The 22,033-nt window shown below is 46.1% G+C and overlaps 1 protein-coding gene across 2 annotated transcripts in view; it reads right to left on the bottom strand.

Moving 5' to 3' along the window:
- The window catches only part of LOC119461594 (HIV Tat-specific factor 1 homolog), a 68,392-nt gene extending 47,770 nt beyond the window's left edge, over positions 1–20,622 (bottom strand). For both annotated transcript variants that reach the window (XM_037722946.2, XM_049655112.1), the window contains exons 1-3: positions 20,224–20,622; positions 17,522–17,714; positions 583–782 (exon numbers count right to left, since the gene is read on the bottom strand). In XM_037722946.2, the coding sequence (XP_037578874.1) occupies positions 583–782; positions 17,522–17,714; positions 20,224–20,373 (543 nt within the window). In that variant the 5' untranslated portion in view covers positions 20,374–20,622. The remainder of the gene's footprint in view (positions 1–582; positions 783–17,521; positions 17,715–20,223) is intronic.
- Between the last annotated feature and the right edge of the window lie 1,411 nt (positions 20,623–22,033).

The following is a 22,033-nucleotide window of genomic DNA, read 5'->3' as shown; positions in this document are numbered from 1 at the left end:
GTGCCCGTTGATTACTGCAACAAGCCGGTTGCTTATTGAAATGCACCAGTCACTTGTTGCAACGTACAAGCTGGCTGCACCGCTAAATTTATGTGACCGCCACTTATCAGGACTGCATCACTGAAAGCTGCCAAACTGGCCCCTCCAATTGTTCGGTTCTTTTGGAAACGCAGGGGGACTCTTCCCCTATTGTCTCCTTGAGTACTGAATGGACTTAGCTTTAGGCACCATGGCCACAATGTGTGTGTATGTGTCAGTGGTATGTGGTACCACGAGACCGCAACAGCAATTTTCGGTGATGAAAATCATGTCCAAAGCCACGCTGCACTAGGAGTGCATTTCAAAATGGCCATATTAAAAGCTAACGTAATTATTTGCTGCGCTCTCGGGGAATAGAGGCTCCATAACGTAATTACTACGTCAAGGGCTATCTAATTAAGTAGTAAAAACAGGACAAAAGATTTCTGTCAGTATTCCTTTAAGGCAGTCTCCCATTTCTTTAGGTAGATCGAAAGATAAAGAACTCTGGAATTGACCGAAAAAAGCTCCACCACGACTCATCGCTACTACATGGGTGCATACCTTGATGTAGCAGCAGAGGGCGTCCCCCTTGAGCTGGCCGTCGGAACTGCGGTACAGCTTGATCTTGAACTGGCCCTTCTCGTCCTTCATCACCAGGCCACACTTGCTCATAATCTCCAGGAACTCCTCCTCGTCGATGTCATCTGGCAGGTTGCTGACATACACCCGGGTGTTGTGGGCATCGTCAATCTCAAACCAGCCTGCATTCAATACAGTTACACGTCTTTTAGCTGATGACTACATTAAAGTGGCACTCGCATCACCTTTTCAACTTGTCAATTTTCTTTCATTAAATAAAGGTCCAGGCCCTCTAAATTTAACTTAGAGGAAATACTGGCAAACGTCAGAGAACCCTAAATGATTTACGGTACCAATTGTTTCAATGAACCAGTTGTGGTTTTGGTACCCCGAAGGTGTACGTGTCATGACATCATGATTAACTGGATGGCTCCGTTCCTGCGACACTCTTTTTTTAATTTTTTTGATGAGCAGCACCATCGTACCTGGCCTCATATTTACACGACATCAGCAATCTTTGCTCTGCGTCATGACGTCACAATAATGCCAATGACGCCAGAATTGGCATTTTCCGACCAACTTTTACATGTGACGACTATGTGGTAGAGTTTCTACAAAATCAAAAATATGTATCAGTACTCCTTTAACACTGCCTATGCAAAGCTTCACCTCCAGCTATCTGATTATACAGGCCCATGCCATTTGGGAGCAGCTTTGGGAGCAGCCAAAGATGCATTTCGAAGCAGTAAAATGGCCTTTCGGAGAAGGTTTGTGAAACCGACTGCAAACTATATTATATGGGGCTTTTACAGTGGGCAATGCATGTGAAAGCAGTAAGTGGACACTGGTTCATTAATTCAATTCAAACACTAAAATTGACCCCTCCCCCCTTCATCGCAGTCCTCACTGTGGGCTGCGATGAAGCGGAGGTGTCCTAAGATGTGCTTAAAGAACACTTCAATGGCTTAAAAATGCACGGAACCACTTGGACGAGCTACATACAGAATTCGGAAGCATTTTGAAAACATTCAGCTCCTGCCTTCAGCCCCCTGAACGGTTCCTTGTTCTTTCGCTTGCCGACTCGCGCATTGTTATAGTGGACCTAACCTCGGTCCCTACAATATGGTGACACAGACGTGATGTATCGCATTTCTACAGGTTTCAGTTTCTGCGACAAAAACCCAAGTAGGTACCAGGAGTTGCACTGGAACTGCTGTAACACCGCGCTGACAGCCGCACTAAATGCATCTGTGATGAGACACATTTGTGCAACGTGCAGAGGATGCACCTGCAGTGTGGCATCTGCCAATGCGTTTTTAGCAGCTTGGAAGGATGCTTCGGTGTAAGACGTCCAAGTCAGTGGGGAGGACGGAGCTTTCGTCGTCTTGAGGAGATCGGTGAGTGGTATGATAATGCGAGCGATGTCAGGAAGAAAACGGCAGAGGAAGTTGAGCAGACCAAGGAACTCAGATTGATTTTGAGCGAGGAAAGTCGCGCAAGGCTTGAGCCTTCTTTTCCAATGGTCTGATTCCCTCGCTAGTCACGAGGTGTCCGAGGAACTCAATGTCGTTGACACCGAAGACACATTTTGCGGGGCTGATGAGAAGGCCATGTTCCTAGAGCCTAGAAAATAGCAGGCGCAAATGGTCGCAATGCTGTTCGGGGGAAACACTAGCCACCAGGAGATCGTCGAGATATGCAAATTACAGAGGGGAGTCCCGAGGTTACCGCGTTGATGAACCTCTGGAACGTCTGAGCAGCGTTTCTGAACCCGAACGGCATGCAAACGTACTCGAAAAGACCGAATGGTGTCAGAATTGCAGTATTAGGGATGTCCGCTGGCTCAACCGGAATCTGGTGGTAGGCCTTTACCAAATATATCTTGCTGAATATCACCGCTCCCGCTAGGGTTGGCAGAGAAGTCGTGAATGTGGAGGAGGGGATAACGACCAGGGACGGTGCACGCGTTGAGGGCACAGTAGTGGCCGCACGGGTGCCAATCCCCAGGGTCACGCTTGGGAACCATGTGGAGAGCTGACGACAAACTGCTCGACGAAGGACGGATGATGCCCAGTTGCAGCATGTGGTCGAATTCTCCTTTGGCGATAGCAAGGCGGTCCCCAGCGAGCCGTCTGGGTCGGCAAAACACTGCAGGGCCAGTAGTGACAACATGATGCGTGATGTTGTGACGTACTGGCAGCTCAAGGTTGGAAGGTTTCATGATGGCTGGGAAGCCGGATAAAAAAAAATCTGTCACCATCGAGCTCAACGGACGTGCAGAAGTCGTGGCTATTGACAGAGTCAAACCCGCCAACTTGGCAACCTCGCCAGTGTTATGCGCTTTCGACCACTTTACCACCGCGCAAACAAAGGATTTACCTGACCACCCAACAACAAAGGCCATTTCTTGGGTGCCCGTGCACCGCTGCACTTCTCCTAAAAGGAGAGGGGCCTCTAGCGGCCATCGTCATCTTCATCGGCCGCCTTTTATTTATGGCGCACTCAGGTGCATGTGCATGTGCCTTGTGCTGCGAGGTTAGAAAAATAGAAGAAAAAAATATAGCTTTTTCTGCTCCTGCCATTGGCCAGAACGGTTCCTTGTTCTTTCGCTCGCCAACTCACGCAGTGTTTTAGTGGACTTAACCTTGGTCCCTATATGTATTCTTTAAGCTGGAGCACTCTGAAAAAAAGGTACTGCCAGTGGTATGAAAAATGTACTTATACTGTATTTGATGTGATTCACTGATAACCATCTACGTATTTACTCGAATCTAGGCCGACTCCGATTCTAAGCCGACCCCCCAAAAGTTCTAAGTCAGAAAAAAAAAAAAAACTTACCTCGAATGTAGGCCGAACGAAAAAGCGAGGACAGCATTCGCAAAATGAATCAACATTTATTAAATTTGATCATTCCGAGCTCATTCTATGTCACCATCGCTGCTAGCCTCGTCGCTATCTTCCTTACTGCTGACATTTTCAAACAGTGCGCTATATTGAGTACCATCCAGCGCATTAGAGATGCTGCATTTTTGGAAGGAGCGCACGTTGCGGCGAACGCAAAAACCATCTCCCGTGGCCCCCTCCAACGACAGACCGATGCCGAAGTTCCGCCCGGCTTGAACTTTTGACGATGCCTCTACGGCTAGCACAACTACCATATTTATTCGATTACCCGCCGGGGTGGCTTAGTCAGCTAAGGCGTTGCGCTGCTGAGCCCGAGGTCGCGGGATCGAATCCCGGCCCCGGCGGCCGCATTTCGATGGAGGCGAAATGCAAAAACGCCCGTGTGCTTGCGTTGTAGTGCACGTTAAAGAACCCCAGGTGGTCGAAATTATTCCGGAGCCCTCCACTACGGCGTGCCTCATAATCAAAACTGGTTTTGGCACGTAAAACCGCAGAAAGAAGAAGAAGAAGAACATATTTATTCGATTGTAACGCGCGCCCGTTTTCCGGGAGGAAAAAAAAAGTCCTTTACAGTACCGCGCACCTCATGCTTTCAAACAGAAATACAACTTTCTGTCATTTGGAAAAATAGATTTCCTCCCGATGCACTGAAGTTGCGATGAATAAAAAAAAGTCGCAGTTTCGCCCGAAAGCGATGCATCGAATGCGATAGCAAATTAGTAGACCGCTATTAACAAGCACGGTGTCACGCGCGCACAAGCAAACATGAACACATCTCGCTCGTTGACTGCGGAAACGAACTGTCAGAACGCTGGAGACGAAGCGCGCCTTCGTGCTAGCATGCCTCTCGCTTCAACGCGGCGAAAACACGGTGCGCGGCGGACTTTCAGCGTCGCAGATTGCTTTCAAGATAGGGCCAAGGCGATCGTATCGCCGGAGTGGATCGTCGTAGATTACGTCATGCTTCGGTCCACTGAAACCGTTCCGCATTGCTTTGCTGGCGAAAATCCTCTCCTTCTGTTTGCACCAGTCCCGCTCGCAAGTTTCGGATTCTCCGAACGCCCGTGATGCGGCCCGATTTCCGTCCGTCTCCGCACAGATGGTCACTTTGCTTTTAAATTCGGCATCATGATGAACTCGGTACTTCATGCTGATAGATAGAGCAGACGCTGAGAACGTGAAGACAGACGGTAGACTATTGCCTAAGCACGTGTACTGCAGCACACGGAGGAAGCTTCCGCATGCTACGGTAGCTAGGCTCGACGCGCGTGCGAGGCGGCCATTTTGAAATGCCGACGCAGATTTAGGGTGGTGTTGAAAGTGCGCGTTAGATTCGAGCAAATAAAGTATTCGTTTAGAAAGCGGCACTATAGTGGCATCGCCCATTTGGTGCCATTACGATAACGCCACACCGCGCGCCGATGCTGCACCATACCGATACTACCGATACGACGCAGGTCAAAATGGCGACGCCGCTCGTGTACTTCAGTTGGCTACTGGCGCGGCTAGTAGCGGCTGCGATACTGACTTTTCTAGATGGCGCTAACTATGCACCGTATTTATCAGTTTCAGTTAAAAATTGGCGCGTTTTTTTAAATCCTCGAATCTAAGCCGACCCTAGAGTTTCGTATGTGATTATTTGAAAAAAACTATCGGCCTAGATTCGAATAAATACGGTACTTCAAATAATGCGACGGTTGACACTGATGGAGCTGTTCACTTTCACTTGTCGTGCAGCTCGATGTGCATCGTGCACCGTCCCGAAGTTGAGATATCCCCGGTGCGAATTTTGACTGTGCACATGTAACGCTGTCAGATTAGGCTGTGATCAGCGAATACAGTTTGGATATTTCTGCCTACGCGCGAGCTTTCGCCATTCCGTCCAGTAAGCACAAAAATAAACTTCTTGAAAGCGCTCGCAGTAGTTGCCAGCACGTCACTCGCAGACCCAATCTCGGCTTCCGGCCACCAGTCTAGCCCATGATTTAGACCATTCTCATGACCAATACGGTTTACTGGTCTGAACATATTGGAGACCATCTTGCTGTGACAACCTGCCTCCCACCATGTCAGCTCACGGCCGTACAATACAGCAAGGCTTAACCAGCAGCGCTTCGCCAGTATCCAGCGGTGAAAGTTGCTGTATGGTGCCGAGTCGACCAAAATCTTAGGAGCGGCTGTATGCCATTCTTATGCCGTGATATCGCCACGCCAAGAAAAGTAGGGGCGACTAATTGAACAGCGAAAAATTGTTCAAGGCCGCCACATTTGCACCATGTTATGTTTGAAAAATCGAGCAAGACACCATACAGCATCTGAAATTTCGGTCACCCTTTTAATTGGTCATGCAGGAGAGGAGTGTGGGGTCTGTCTCAGGGCCAGCGCAATCGCTCGCTGCCGCCTGAAAAGTGAGGTTGTCCTGTTGCCTAAGCAAACCGCATGCGTCGGGGTGGAAGGTATTGAATATAGACAGCAACCCACGGAAGAAACAAGCAGTACGATCCAGGCTTAATGCAGTACACTGCAGAGCTAATGCAGCCATTGGTCCATGCCACGCCACTTTGGATGGTGTGGTAAAATGGCGCTTGAGGGCTTAGTTCTGTTTCTGAAAGCCAGAGCTATCCTTTCGGTGCAGAGTGGGCGCAGATTTCTTATATTTTGCTGAAATGTAGCAGGATGTAGCAGAGTTCGCCTCTCGACGCAGTTCGACCAAGTGGTAGCATCACTGAGCTATTGTCTTTACAGAACCATGTCACCGTGCTCCTGTGGGCACCGCCATGTTTGATCATGTGGTGACGGCTCCATTGCTTGCCTCAGCTGGCTTCCTTTGCCTTTGTTTACAATGGCAGCACACAACACCAGTGCAACGCAGCAAGTTGTTTTGGCATTCGTCACTGACAATGACCATGTGAACAGTAAACTACTTTGGCTAAAGCTTCAGAAGGCATGCAAATGTCATGTATCCATCCCAAGTGCTACGCTTTCCAGCTTTGTCCAAATGTTACGATCATTGCTGTAAAAAGCACATACTAGAAGGCAGGACTAGAAATTGTTTTCTGAGACCCGTTGGTAAGAACTTTCAGCCGCTGTATTTAATCAGGGTTACTGTCATTCTCTCCTCATGCCTTTTTAAGTTTATTGCGAATGGCTTGGAATCCACATGTTGTCATGTTTTTGGTTCAGTATAGTTCTTTTGATGCTATCTCAATACATCATCTTCTACATAATCCCTCGTGAATGTGTCAAATGCGCTAGATTTCTTAATGCTGTGCTTCGGGCTTAAAACACCTATGCTCCGAAGTTTTTAGTAACTTACAGAAAAGATGTAATATAACTTGTCAGCCATTTAGGTTGTCTCTCGTGACCAAGGTTCATGTTTAAATTTTCTTACGTAACATATGTGAACCACTCGTTGGTTTAACAACCATGGCTGGTAAATTTTGAGTAAGGGACTCAGGATTAATTTCGACCACCTGGTGTTCTTAAACATGCACACAATGTACGGTAAAGGGGCATTTTTTTTCCCCCGCCATTGAAATGTGGCCGCGGCAGCTAGGACCTGATGAAGCGACCTCGTGCTTAGCAGCGCAACGGCGAAGCCACAAAGCAACCCCGACGGGTCCAGAAAATGAACATTTACAAGCACAACGCAAGTGTCTACTAAACTTGATATGTTATCTGGATATCATATTTTTCCGGGAGCATTGCCTTTGATAAATAATATTGACACATACACTTTTTTATCTTTCTTGGGTGACCGCTTTTCACCGGCTAACAAACGTTACCGCTCAGTGCAGGACGTGCCTGCATGTGTTGGAAGTTTCTCGAATGTTATCGACAGTTCTATCCGTTGTCTGTTGTCACCGAACCTTGTGTAACCTGATTGTATGCAGCGACGCAAATGGTGTAGTACTTTCTAGAAGGCACGCGGGCACCGGCGATTGCGCTGGAACCCCCCCCCCCCCTTCGACGAGTCATGTATAAAAACCGATACGCTTGACCTGCTGATCAGATTTTCGACGATCGCCGACTGTGCTCGCCGCTATCATGGTGCTTTGAGTGTCACTTGCTTTTGTGGGCACAGGTTTGCCCAATAAACAGTTTCGTGATTCACAGTTTTGCTACTGTGCTTTTCACCGTCACTACAAAGTGACAATATGCATAACATTTTTTTACTATAGCATAATGCTGCTTCGAGTTAGATGATGGTTAAACATTTTATTCTGACATTGTGGCGTAAAGAAACAAGGACAAATAAATTCTGGAAGGACAGTGGCTATACTTAAGCAGATGTAATCGAACGCCATCAACGAGTGGTACATTTTCTCGATGCTTGCGCATTTTGAACGTGAAATAATGGGAGCTGATCAGCTTTTACCTTTAGCACGAAAGTGCCCACTGGGACTGGGAATCAAACCACTGCGGGGGCGACACGGTGGGTCTTGAGGTAACAAATGGCAAGGCGTGATGCAAGCGCCATCTGTTTACAGTGAGGAAACTAGCCTGTTATTTGATGCACTCCAGCATCTAGGCTCTCCACATGCTGGTGTAAACAACATGGTGTTTCCTCGTGGGCCCTGGACATTCGGGAAGGAGGTTTCCCAACTCCACCAGAAGCTTGATGTAGACTTAGCCAATGACTGGTAAAGATTGGCAGGTTCATTTTAGGGCATTGTGTCGAGGGAGGTTATTGGATGGCCAAGCAAGGCACAGTGCATGGGTGGATCACGGGCTGCAGGCTTGTGTCCTGATCTGTCTCGCTGTGCACGTCATCTTGTTCACCCATCTCGTGCTGTGCTTCTGAACAGTAGCAAGAAGTTCTGAAAGGAGGCACCTGCCCAGGCACCCAGGCTAATCGGCTTTTTCAGTTGCCAGCATGCCTTGCAAGGCTACATCCGCCTACAGTCTACACTATTCTCCGACTTCGTGAAAAGGGTTTGTAGTATCACTATGTTGGCAGGCCCGATTCTTAATGGCAGGCCCGATTCTTGCATTGTATCAGACTCAATAAAGTATTACTATTATTATTATTATCATGTTGTAATTCTGTTGTTGTTGGGCTTAGCTACACCTCTCTTAAGTGGCAAAAGGTTCCCTTAAGGTGACAATGAAGAGAAACATAAAATAAGTTTACACTGATATAGTGTTCTTTCAAAAGTACATCCTCATTGATATTGCAGTAATTGGTCGATTAGTACAAAAGAAAACAAAGGATGAAGTTCCATTTCCAGATTTTGTGCTGGAACCTGTGCTCCGGCCCAGATTAGTGTGGTGTTCCAAATTTCGAACTATTTTTTCGTGTTTGGACCGTTGCAGCTCAGTAAAAGTTCTCGAAACTTGCTAAGTTAGCTCTTTTGCTTTTTCCCCCAGCATGTGATCCACCTTTACCAATGAGAAATTTACTAGCCCTGAGCAGACGCCATCAATATCCACGACATCACAGCTAGCTGGTGCGAGACCTTAGAGACGGCGTCGCCACCAGTCTTTTTGTTTTTGTGTTTTTACTAGCTTACCAAGCCTCTTCTCACAGTAAGAGTGTCTTTGTTGGTCAGGAAGGTGATTTACTCACACAGCCTGAATGATTTTTCTCTTTAGTGTCCCCTGAAGCACTCAGTGGATTTCAACAATGTTTCCTTGTATTCAGCAGAAGTTGCACTGATTAAACTACCTGTCTAATCCCAGATCGCCAAGTAGCACACCCGAGTTAACATCATGTGCTTGCCATTGGCTGTTGTCACAAGCTTCAAAACTGGTTGTTCTAAATGGACTTTCTCGGCAATGATCAAGCAACTTTTCTGCATTCCAATGCCTATAAAGAGGGACCAAGCTCAGCATCCAAACGGAAGTAAGGAAGTGGAGACGAAGTACAAATACTCTTAAGAAGTGGCTGACAGCATGCATTGGGCGCAAGCAACTTTTTTTTTCTCTATTTTGCTTTTCTTTTCAGTGTGTGCCCAACAAACTGCGTATAAATTACACTCCATAGATTCTGGGAAGCAATAAACTTTATACATTCCATACAGGAAGTGGCAGGTAATTTCACGAAGCTCTAACGGTAGCATTGATGCCTGCCATGCCATATGTAGTTTTACCTGGAAGTGTCGAGTCACTGTTGCTCATTTGGCTTTCTAGACTTGCTTTTAAGAGCAGTTGTTCTTAACAGTCACACATGCAAGAATGTGCCAAAAAAATTGTTACACAGGGATGACACAAAGGAAACAGCAATGTTCTCCTTTACTTTCTGTTGTCCCTGTGCAACATGGTTTGGGCAACACCACTGGCATTTTTCTTGTTTCATGCCATGCCACTGCCACAAAGATACTAACTGGAGGGGAACCTCATCCCTCCGTTTATATTCTGAGACACCATGGGAATGCTGGCCTTTTGGGTGGTCCAGCTTATGTCGAGTGTAGCTTAACATGAAACATGGTCCCGACTGTGCAGAGAAAGCTTTCATGGTAGTATGAGATTGCCAAAAAGAGTGTTGGCTTTTCTGCAATACATCATGCATTAATTTTTACTCACCTACATCACTAAAAAAGGACAACACAAGAAACTCACAGGACAGGTACAAGTCTGCAACACAAGTGTTCAAGTTATGGCTTTAGTGCGGGCTAGGCATTTTCCAACCCTATCTTGAGCTTGCCAAATCGCTCGAGTGCCTGAAGGTTCCGTTTCTTTTATGACATTACAGTGTAAAGGATGTTTTATGGCATTCTCATTTATTCTATGCTCCTCTGCAATGTTCAAGCACTCGCTGGCTTTCTAAGCATACGGTGGCACAGCCAAAAGCACTATGATGACGATGGCATGATGACAATAGAATTAAGATTCTGAAATGATAACAAAAATATAATGACAGCGTGATGACGACAACTGTATGTTGACGATGGTATGATGAGAATCGGGCGACGAAGCTGGAATGATGATGATGGCATGAAACGAATGCATGACGACTGTATGACGACGATGGCATGACAATGGCATCATAATCAGGATTGAATGGCGACGGCATGATTAAGATGGAATGATGATGAAGGATTGTGGTCGATGGAATGACAAAGAAAGGCATTATGACGACGACAACAACAACAGGATAACGACAGTTGTATGACTACAATGATGGCGGTGTGACAGTGATTGCACATATCCATGGTAACTGTAGACAGCGCTATCTCCGGTATCGGCCCACCCCTGTGGCGTAACGAGCTAAGAAAAGCCGACGCTTTAAAAACGTACAAATAAAATTCACGCACAGCAAATGCAGAGCTTCTCTTCCTTCCGGCAAGTTTGGTGACCTGATGATAAAGTAATCCAGGTTCACAATAAACGCTTACTCCAATAGAAGTACTACTTCATATTTTTATAATAAAGTTAATTTTTGTTCAGTCGAATTTGGCTAATTAGATTTTTTGGCTAACTCGATTCTGACCGAAGATTACAAGCGGTGCCCATACCTTTCTGTGGCTTCGTTCACACTTGGAAAGTGAAACGAGTGCGAAAACACCAAAGCGGGCAGAAAATCTTTTCGGCACACTTCTAAGATGTTCATGACATTTTTTATGCCACTGCCAAGACCGCTTTCAGTAAGGTTACCTACCGTCAGCACATTTCCCATGTGAAGACGCTCGTCACCACACAATTTCAAGCATTATGTTCATTGATCATCAAAAGGAGAGACAGCACGCTACTTCGGCCACGCTGACTTTTGACTATGATTATAGAAGACAAATAGTTTTAATCCATTGAACGTCTTCTCATTTGGAGACGCACAAGGAGCAGATGAAGAAGCGGACGCCTCAGACATGGATTCGCCCGGCTCTGCAATGGCGCGAGAAGTTGGGACAAGGCAACGCTTTTGCTGCTGCACCTTCTACTGATCCCCTGCTCCTTGACAGTCTTCATCCAAATCTCACTCTTCTGAAACGTGCCCTTGTACAAGCTGTGAGTTTTATTGTACAGCACGGTGTAATTTTTGAACACCTCGAGTAGCATCACAGCTGACACTTACGGCCTGTATCCTGCGTTCTTATCTCTCTGCTTCGTACGAACGGGATGGAAAGTGCTAAATCTGAACCTTGTGATGGGCACAATGTTTCATGTTTACATGCCAGTGCAGCTTCTGGCGAAGTAGAACGACTTTTTGCTTTCACGAAAAAAAAAGCGGTCGCAGACCAATCAGGTTTGCCACCAGATTTTCTGCCACTTAGGCCGAAAAGTAGGCGAATTTCTTGGGGTTCTTTTTCCGCTTCCGCTAGCTTCAAGACTAGCGCTCGTATTCAGAAATGCATCTTAACGATGGTGGTATGCTTGACTTGATCTAAATGACATCTGTCGTAATGTCCTGGGCACATTCAGGCCAGGCGTCATTTAAATCAAGTCACGCATGGCCTTCAAGTCGAGATGCATTTCTGAATACGAGGGTAAGTGTGAACGTAACCTATGGGTGAAAATTTCAGTTATTTAAATCCTGAAACTGCCCTCACCGAATAAATAGAACTTGACTGGTCAGCATTAACGCATGTCACCTAAATGATGGTGGCAGTCAGGGACAGTGCATGTGTCAAGGACAAATTATCTCTCACTGAAAGTGACATTTTCAGCCTGGCCTAAGATTTTAAAGCGAAAATAGTACCTCAGAACGTATGATTACAGTATTTACTCAATTCTAACACATTTTTCTTTTCAATAAAATAGGTCCAAAAACTGCCTCCACAGTGAAATTAGATACAAAACCCAAACCGGGTTTGCAACAGCCTACTGCCAGAGGCAGTCTAGCTAGCCTCAACAACAGTGCCATCACAAGCTGCCGACAGAACAAGTTCTTGTGCAGCATGACGACAACGTGGCACTTTATTTGTTTGATTACAAGAGGTAATTCAAAATATGAGTTATTTAATATGCTGAGCTAGCGGCACCGAGTTATGTCACATGTTCTTGGTGTTCCGAGGAATTGCATGCGGTGCAGAATAAAGTAGCAATGTGGTTAGTCCAAGCGTGAGCCACTATGCCGTCTGCAATTGTTGGGGACTCGTTTAAGGAGGACAACATGTTGGTCCATCAATAAGGAGCTATCTGATAATGAGCTAAAATGCTATGTGAGAGTGACAACAATGAACATTAGGCTTTATATCACAACTCAGTGAAGGTAAAGTTCTCTGGTTTTACCTTTCTTCTGACTGCCCAAACCGAAGGCATGCTATATTAATGCAAAGCATTCTTTGCCTCATTCCTGGCACTTCGCGGTAGGTACGTAGATTCCTGTCTGCCTTGCTTTTATGGAAAGAAAATAATGTGGGACCGATGGGGGAATCGAACCTCTGCCGTTGAGCACAGCGAAACCGTTGCTCCAGCCATTAGGCCACGATCACACACCTACTTCTGTTGTTATAAAGCCAGCCAGCTCTTTCAATTACTTGGCGCGTGCACCTTGTGCCACTTTCTCATCTTTTTTTTTGCGACAGCTTGCGTTTTGAGGCGCTGAAGCTGCTTTCGTCCATGGGGAAGCTAGCAGCTACGAAGGCGGCACTAGCATAAACTTGTGTCGTCGCCTGTCAGAAGATGTGGAAAGCAGCTGTCCCGGGAGGATTGCCACGTGTTAACTGCTGCTCTAGAATAAGTGGCAACCCTCCCGGAATGATGGCCTTGTCAGTTGCTGACACGGCAGCGACACAAGCTTATAATAGCGCCTCCTATGCAGCTGCTAGCTTCCCCATGGACGAAAGCAACTTCACCGCTTTTTTTTTTCATATTCTTTTTAAACCAGGTAAGTAACTGTGTCAAGTGTTACACTGAACGATACCATACATAAAATGCAATCTTTCAGCAAAATGTCAGTAAGAACATAGCAGCAGTAATCGCAATAACCTTTTGCGATTCATGTTCCCGTATTTGCCAGATTTTAACAAGCCCCCGAACCTAATGCAATCCCAGTTTTATTTTTTCTAACCTTTTGTCTGTGTGCCATTGCGCCTCAAGATCGGTTCGACAAGAACTTTAACCAACTAGCCAACTCGCCATCTTTTTAGATTTTCAGGTGTTCCCTTCTCACCTGCGGAAATATTAGATGGAAATCTGGAGTAGAAGTTGAGAAAATCCCACTTTTCAAGTGCCCCTTTGACAAAAATCGGGCTCTGGGGGGTGCCGTTGCACGGCTTTTTCTATGATGCAATGGAACCATCTTGGTACTGTTGTAAGGAGGATAGATGAGAGCTTGAGATGGCCACAGCCCCGTATTTCACCGTGCAAAAACAAAAGCACACGACAGGAGGAAAAACTGGTGTCTCAATTGTTACTCTTGCCACGTGCCCACAGGAAGCACTACTATTGGCTGACACAGATTTGAATCACTGGCACGCATCTTTACAGAGGCGGCGAGCTGCGCGTTTCTTTATCCTGGCGACATTTGGTGATCACAGTAGGCTGCATCGCTGGCTTGCGTTTCTTTCATTACTGCGACCAAAAGTGTGTAATGTGCTAGTCAACACCAGAAAATGGTTATATTGAAGAAAAAAAAATAACAAAAGGGGGAAAAAAAACTTATTTTCATGCCCCCCCAGCCCCCTCTCCTTTGATTGCAAGATGTACACCCTTATGCCACGTACATACTAGTGGCAAAACGCGCTGCACGCCGCGAAAGCAGCCGCGAAACGGGTTTTTGTTGCCGCCGCATGGATCGCTCCTGGACCGATTTTTTGCGGTTTGCTGCGTGCCGCGGATAAAGAGACCAATGAGAGCGGCCTGCTTCCGTGACGTGCGCGCGGAAAATGGTGCCATGCGGACCCTCCCGACCACTTGTTTCTCGTTTCGCACTATCCATCTGCAATCGTCAGCTCCCGGATAGTTCGAGAAGGGGAGAGGAGTCTAGTCTGTCACGTGATTGCCGCAGCGGCGCGCCGCCGGTTCGTGTGGCTGCCCTGCCGCTGCTGCGTTTTGCCGCCGGCGGCGCGCCACGCGCGTTTTGCCGCTAGTGTGTACGTGCCATTAAAGAATTCCTGTGGAGAAAAACCCCCGATTATTAAATATCAGTAAGAGGGAATATAGATTTTTAAACGTACTTCGAGGAGCGACTAAACCACTGTGACAGATGGAACACTGTGACACTGGAATGAACACTGGAAACAAATTTTATTTTCTTACCATATTTGCCCTTCAGACAGACTACTATTACAGTAGATTTCTGTTAATTTGACTTCGGTTAATTCCATTTTTCTGTTAAGTTGATTTTGACTAAAGGGCCCGGCTGGTGTCCATGCATTTCTATGGGCCCAAACTTACATTATTTCAATCTTGGAATTGGCCTTCGCCACTTAGTTCGAGCTTGGCCAGTCAGCACGCATGAGCCCGACTTTTATGGTGACCCCAATAACGACCCCTTTAGTGGGAACGTCTGTCTCCGTGGAGCTTAGGGGACTGTGAATGCCTTGCGTACACGTCATCTCACGTCGAGAAAACGCCTATTTTTCGGCCTGCCCTAGGAGGATCTTCAAGCAATAACTGCAGCTCACAATGTCTGATAACGGTATTTACTCAATTCCAAGGTGCGCTTTCTTTTTTCAAGAAAATTGGGCTGAAAATTGCCTGCATCATCTGATCAGACACAAAGCCAAAACCGCCTTTGTGGCATTCTTACGCTTTACCGTACAACTTCAAAGTACTGCGGCAAAGGTGACCTTAAAAACCATGAGTCGAAGCTGATTTTAGAAAACCGGTCGCCATTGTGCAGTACAATTTCGAAGTACTCTTGCCCACTTTTCTTGCTAAAAAAATTGGATGCATGTTACATTTCTGCCTTGTTTAGAAGCTTTAATGTCCGTTCTATGTTAGTTTTCTACTTTGGACACACAGAAAGTGGGTGTGCATTTGATTCAAGGGCGGGTTATAATTGGGGAAAATACTGCAAAATGAATTAGTAGTGCATCTTGGCGTCTTTTCTGCATCTTGTTTAATTCAACCCACCAGATAATTCGATACATTTCCTCAATCCCATCAGGGTCGAGCTAAAGGGGCCCTGAACCACTTTTTGTCAAAGTGGAGAAATTCATTTGAAGTTAAAATTGGCTATTTAAGAAATACTTTGCAGCAAAACATTCTTCAATGCATTTAGCAGAAGCGGAGTTATTGGCAATCAAACACGCCCTACGTGGTGCTTCTGCTCTTTCTTTAATGACTTGCATTGCAAAGGCTATAGCGAAGTGGGGCGTAGCCACATCGCTCTGCCTACTGAACGTCACCGTGGCAGGCAGTTGAAGTTTGATCTTGGATGTGAACGTAGACGCCACTGCTTCCGATTTTGACGCCTACGATGCACCAAACGCGGTTGTCCTCAGCAAGCCGCGCACGCTTATCCAGCGGACTCATTGCGCCACCCCGCGGCTACATGCAACTGCAGTGCATATGCACCGCGTTTGCTTTGTGCGCGACAGGGCTTGAGTGCGTGCCTGCGCTCGTATGCTCCAGTCTGACCGTGCTAAGTGGTGCGGACTGCCTTTTTTCCTTCACCAGCTTGACCGACGGATAGTAGTCCCATCCAACTTGCGCATTTTTAAAGTGCTATCAATAAGTCTGCCAAGGCATCTGTGAAGAAGTACTCACAAAATGAGAGTAGGAAGAGCAGACAACAGTGCGGCTGACTCAACCAGAGGACAAAGAGAAAAGCAAGCGAGGCTCGTGCAGCGGATGAAAAGGGGCTCGTGCAGAGGAATCGTTCGAACGCCAGCACGGCTAGTGCCACAGAGCCTATGGAACCCACATATATGCGTGAGGTTCGCTTGACCCGGCGTTCGTCTTCGGGAATGAGAACGCATCTGGTCGCTGCCCGGCAGGAGACTTCGGAGCCACCTGCTGTAGTCTCGGAACCCGCATCTATGTGCGCAGTTCATGAGACCGGGCATCCTTCATCGAGACGACGAGTGCCTTGGGCCGTCGCCTTGCACGAGACCTCGGAGCAGCCTGCTGCCGTCTACCGAGCTGTGGGCCGCCCACCGTTTCCTGCTCCGTGCTGCTGCTTCTACTTGGCCCCGTGGTCATCACTCTACTCACAAGTGTTCCATCTCTACGAGTCTCACCACCCTCCGGACTTCAATAGCAACCTCGTGAGACTGCATAGTTTTTCCCTGTTTTTGAACAACTATGATCAAGTTGAAGACATTTCTTTCGTGTCCATATGCCATTTAATATAATTGTTGTGTGTATCGTAATCACGCACTGTCTCCTCCATCTTCCTCGCGTCATACGCCTTGCAACGTGACGATCCTAACCATCCCAGCATCTAACCAGGAATGGCCAGGAGTCAGCGCATGCTGGCAAGCATGCATGTGGCCTGACCTTAAGTTTCGCGTGGTAGGAGGCTAGTTGAGTGTTCAAAACTAGTCGAAATTAACGAGACCCGACAACTACGGCACCGATAAGCAGGGTGGCCAAAGTTTAATTCCTACCTGGGCGGCCGCGGCCGAGTGTGAGCAGAAGATAGTCGGCTTCTTCCAGAAGTACGTAATAATTATCAAAATTTGAAAGCACCTTTTGCTTACTTCCGCCTGTTTATTAAACTTAGTCAATAAATACATGCATTAACAGTAGGAAGAAGTGCACTGCTCCTTACATCCTTCTTTATTGATGTCAGCTATTGGCCAATAGAAGCCGCATATGGGAATCCGCTATTATGAAACAAAGCGTCCAGGAAAGAGTGAGGAGCAGGCTACTGTTGAAAAGAAAGCGTGTGAGAGAAACGTGACTTCACGCTCTGCTTGCGAGCTCCACGCGCGGCACACAACTGCAAAACTTGGCTGAGATATTCACAGCAGCATATGCTATCCGCGGACTATCTTTTTTTTCACCAAGCCCGACGCGTGGTTGAGAAAGTCTTCTGTACCGGCATCTTTTGCGACCGCAGTGGCACAGTGAGACTAATCGCAAAATCAGTGTATTAGTAACTCTTTGAGGCCCACCCTCACTGCTGCTTACACTGAGTAAGCCACACTTAAATTACCACATGATGGACAATGAGCTGAGATTATACCTGGTTCAGCTGGCTTTCCTTTGTCTGGCTTCTTTGGGTTTAGTTGCTCAGAAGGATTCACTCCAGGGGCAGCTGCTTTCTCGGGGATGGCAGCCACTTGGCTTGAGCCACTGGTGTGACCGGCACCTTCGGAGGGCGTCCCCGCAGCTGTGCCATAGTTTGCTTGATAAGCGGCCAGGAAGTCCTCAGTCAGCTGGAATGGAGAACGCACTTAGTTAAACATACACTGCAGATCCCAAGTGAACATAGATCACTACTTCGAACATTGCTTCAAAAATAACCTCCCCACCTTCAAACATTGTTTGAAGTATGACTGGCCATACAACTCTCAAGGGGTACATAGATAATTTTGACCAAGAACATAGCATTGATATGAGACGACGTGAAGCGTAGGTGTCGATGACAACTAGAAGTTTCTGAGGTCTATTTGACCATTAACTAAAGTATATTTTACTTCCTTTCTTGCTGACTAGAGATGTTTTGTTTGTAACTGGCTCACAAAGTTACTTTGCATACTAAGCAATGTACATTTGTTGCTTAGTGTAGCATTGTTTTTGTACTTATACTGCCATGTGTCTTGTTTGTTTCAGAATTTTATGACTGGTTTGCAACGTTTCTCAGTGTGCAGAAATGGGCCTGCCAGGTAACACGATTAAGTGAAGCAACTTCCTATGGCATCTCACGCTGTTGCGAGATCTAGCCAAGGTAATGTGTTCCTGTATTCTAACATTGCATAGTGCAGACAAAGCTGCAAGTCGTGTCATATGATCAAGATTGAGAACCAGAAGAAACACTACACACCACTAGTCCACGATGCCATCTCTCTATCCCTTGCTGCAATGGCTCCATCAACCTGGTGAATACCCTCATATCTCCTCCAACTATCCTTTCCTTTTTATCGTACCCTTTCATACAGACCCGCATGCTCACGTTGCATCCACCATAGTGTCACACCAGCTAGTGCAGACAGAGCTTGCGCTCTGCCTAACCGGCAGCATTGCAAAATGCACTGACAAAGCGCATGCTTTACCCGCATCATATGACAGAACATGATGAATAATTTAGCTGGTTCTGTCCATAGCATGACCACTGACACGGCAGCAGGCAAACAGGGTTTGGTTTACATGCAGCTGCTACGATTTCGTTGCTACTTGGCCCATTTGTCTAGGCACCACTTTACGAAAAGGACACTCATACCACCCCAGTTTTTCAAGTGAAGCTAGGCTGCATGGTGGTCATGTTAAGGTTTCCCTTTTCCATAGCTTGCCAACTATCCGCTGCTAATGTTCCGGTGTGAAAACTGGTTGAGTGAACTTGATCATGGAAGCATTGGTAGCACACAATGCACTAACCCTCCTTCGTCTGGGACAAGCAGCCAGTTTAATTCAGGGTTAGTCGACAGCTCCCGTAGCTTTTCCTGCATTACATAAGGTTTGAGAGGAGTGCAGTTGGAACTATTTTAAAAGGGTATTGACACAAAAATGCTGTCTTATTTTTCTTGCTTTATCAGGTAGCTGCAAACTCCACAATCATGGCACAAAGCTTTGGCTACATCTAATCGTCACTTCTTAACGTCACCACCTCGAAACATGCACCAAGTGCAGTATGGCTTTGGGCATGAAGCATGCTACCAGTTACATTTGGGAAGGAGAACATGGTGATCATTTGGTACTCCAAGCCACTGACACACGTGCCAGTCTAGTGCAGCATACAAAGGCCGCACTATGGCTAGGTGACCAAAAACCTAATGAGCACTATCAAATGGGCCCTTTCATAGCCACCCATTCGTATTCAATGCAGGAAAACTGATGTTGCGTGCGCTCTTTTCTTCAGCATGCTTTGCATGTCTTGTGCTTTATTTCGCTTTCGAGCAACTTCCCACTGTCCAAAGTGAGCATTCACAAAGTGAGCATTTTTGCACCCTGCACATTATGTACTTATTCATCCAACATGGTCAAGATTTTGTCATATTAACATGCACTCATCTGAATTGCCACATGAAGTATAATAGTTGATTTTCGCATTGAAGCACATAATATATAGACGTTCAAATAGCACTGACCAACATAATAAATACACAAAAAGACAAAGACAATATGCGGTACTTTACAAGCAAAATGTCACGCAATTTCTCAATTTTCCTGTAAAAACTTGCTGTATGTTGTGACTATTATTGCTTTCCTCGCATACGGCGCTCTCCAAACAAACAATGCAGAAAAGCGACAAAAAGCCACCCGCGTTAACGTGCTTTCAGTTGACCTTTAGTTAACAATCCTGCACTTTTTCAGCAGCCTGTAAGCACTCTTCCCAGAATAGGTTCGAAAATATCAAAACCGTCCCTTAAGTCTAACTTCGGTCGACGTTATCGTAACCGAATTCAGTTAACAGCTATAAGCAAGACATTCACGCCGCTTCTGTCTGCATCTTTGGCTGGCGATGAAAGGTCAGCTTGGGAAAAGCTGTTACAAGGAGTCCGATCACTACAATCCATTAAACTTAGGCGCTTAGGGTGACGGACTGAAGACCTGCGATGTACGTTGTGCAGGATTATGCGCGCGTAAAAAAAAAAAAAAAATGTTCAGAGTTCAATCGCACAAATCAGTACGCAGCCCTACAGCGAGCAGTCACTCTGTCTAAACGACGAGCAGGCAGGATTCACCGGCAGAGCGCCACGGCGCATTGCTGAAGGAAGCCGCACAAACCTTTGGAAACCAAGCGTGTTTATCGTGGTCCCACTCGTAAACCGTGCCGTCGTTGGGATCCACGTAAGTGTAGGGATCGGAACTGCCGGACTGCTGGCGTTCCTTTTCAGCCTTCTCCAGTTCTAACTGTTGCTGGAACTCGTCACTCATGGCTCACCGGATAGCGCTTGACCGCTGGCTTCAATCGCACTTCAATTCTTCACCGAACCGATGAGCACCTCTAGGGTTCCAGCGATCACACGTTTGTGCTCGTCACATAATAAGCATAATCCGCATTTGCCGTACAAATAGTCACAGCACAACAAGGACAAACCCAAATGGAAAACGCAGCGTAAAACGCGCAAAGTACGGTTGTTTTTGTCGGCGACAGAAAAGCACGCCAACGGCAACGAATATGGCGGTGAACAGTGTTGCCTTTCTGAGGTGCGACTGTTATGTTCCAAATCTCACGAAATACCTCCAAACAAAAACATGTAGCATGAATAACATATTACGTGTGTGTGTGTGTTAGTTATATTTTATGAGGAGTCTCACAGTTTGTTTTAAAAAGTCCAATGTTAAACGGAGGGAAAAAAAACTGTTTTTGTCATTATCAAGGTCAGCGCCACGAGAGCGCCAAGTTCGAAATGCAGAGAATAAATAACACCGACACTTCCAGGAAAAAAAGCTGACAGGCAAACAGAAATGTGTTCGCAGTATCGGCTACCTTACTTTCTATGGCTTAATGGATAATTAAGACAAATTAAAACAACACAAATGGCGCGAACGCGGTGGGTCATCCGGAAGCCGCTAGCTGTGATTTTAGATCTTTTGTTACCTGCTTTGCTTCCCGAGTACGCAAGGGTACAAAGACATAATCGCGACGTGAAGTCACAGAGCAATAACAACATAACGAAGATGGGTGTAGTCAGGAAACTGTACATTTTAATTAACTATACCGTACACATGCATACAACAACACCAGTAGAATTAGCTCCATTTGACAATAATAAACGTTAGGGAAGCCACACATTATTATGTCCAGCTCTGTCCAGTACACCTGTCTTCTTTAAAATTATGTACATTAAGTGTTTTGCCGTTATATATATATATATATATATATATATATATATATATATATATATATATATATATATATATATATATATATTATAAACGTGTGTGTGTGTGTGCGTGCGTGTGTGTGCGTGTGTGTGCGTGCGTGTGTGTGTGTGTGTGTTTTTTTTTATCGACAAGTTCGAGAGTCAGTCATTACTCGATCGTGGCTGAGCGCAGGGGTGGTGGCCTTGAAGCATATTTTCTCAAAAAATATGCTTGAAAAATTTTGTTGGGCAACCTATACACAGACGGTGACGAAGCGAAATATAATGAAGGATTAGGTATTTCTGCATGCATTTTTTTTTCATTCACTTGACTGCTCCCACATATTTACTATAATACGAAGGAAACCGTACAACGAGAAATCTTTATTGTCATGAAAAGGTGGTAAGGTGAATTATTTGCCTTTAAAATTTGTTAAAATACATTGCCAATAAACATGCATGCCGGTTTTAGTCATGAAGCTGGCAACACTTACTTCTGTTCATCATTCGCATTTAGGAAAAGCTGGACTCCACATTGGGGCTAGATACGGGAAATCAAAGCACGACTGCTGTATCCCAGACGCATGGCCACTCAAGATGGTGCGTTTTCCAGAAAATAACGGGTTCGACATTGCCCTGCACTTGTTGCCCTGCATTCTTGTTTTATAGTGACCAGCATCCCTTCCTTTCCTGGCGCCACAGAAAGCGCCTCGGCACCTGTCGGGTTT

This window comes from Dermacentor silvarum, chromosome 8, assembly GCF_013339745.2.
Source record: "Dermacentor silvarum isolate Dsil-2018 chromosome 8, BIME_Dsil_1.4, whole genome shotgun sequence".
NCBI classification, from domain to species: Eukaryota; Metazoa; Arthropoda; class Arachnida; order Ixodida; family Ixodidae; genus Dermacentor; species Dermacentor silvarum.
This window is presented reverse-complemented; position numbering and strand designations above follow the sequence as displayed.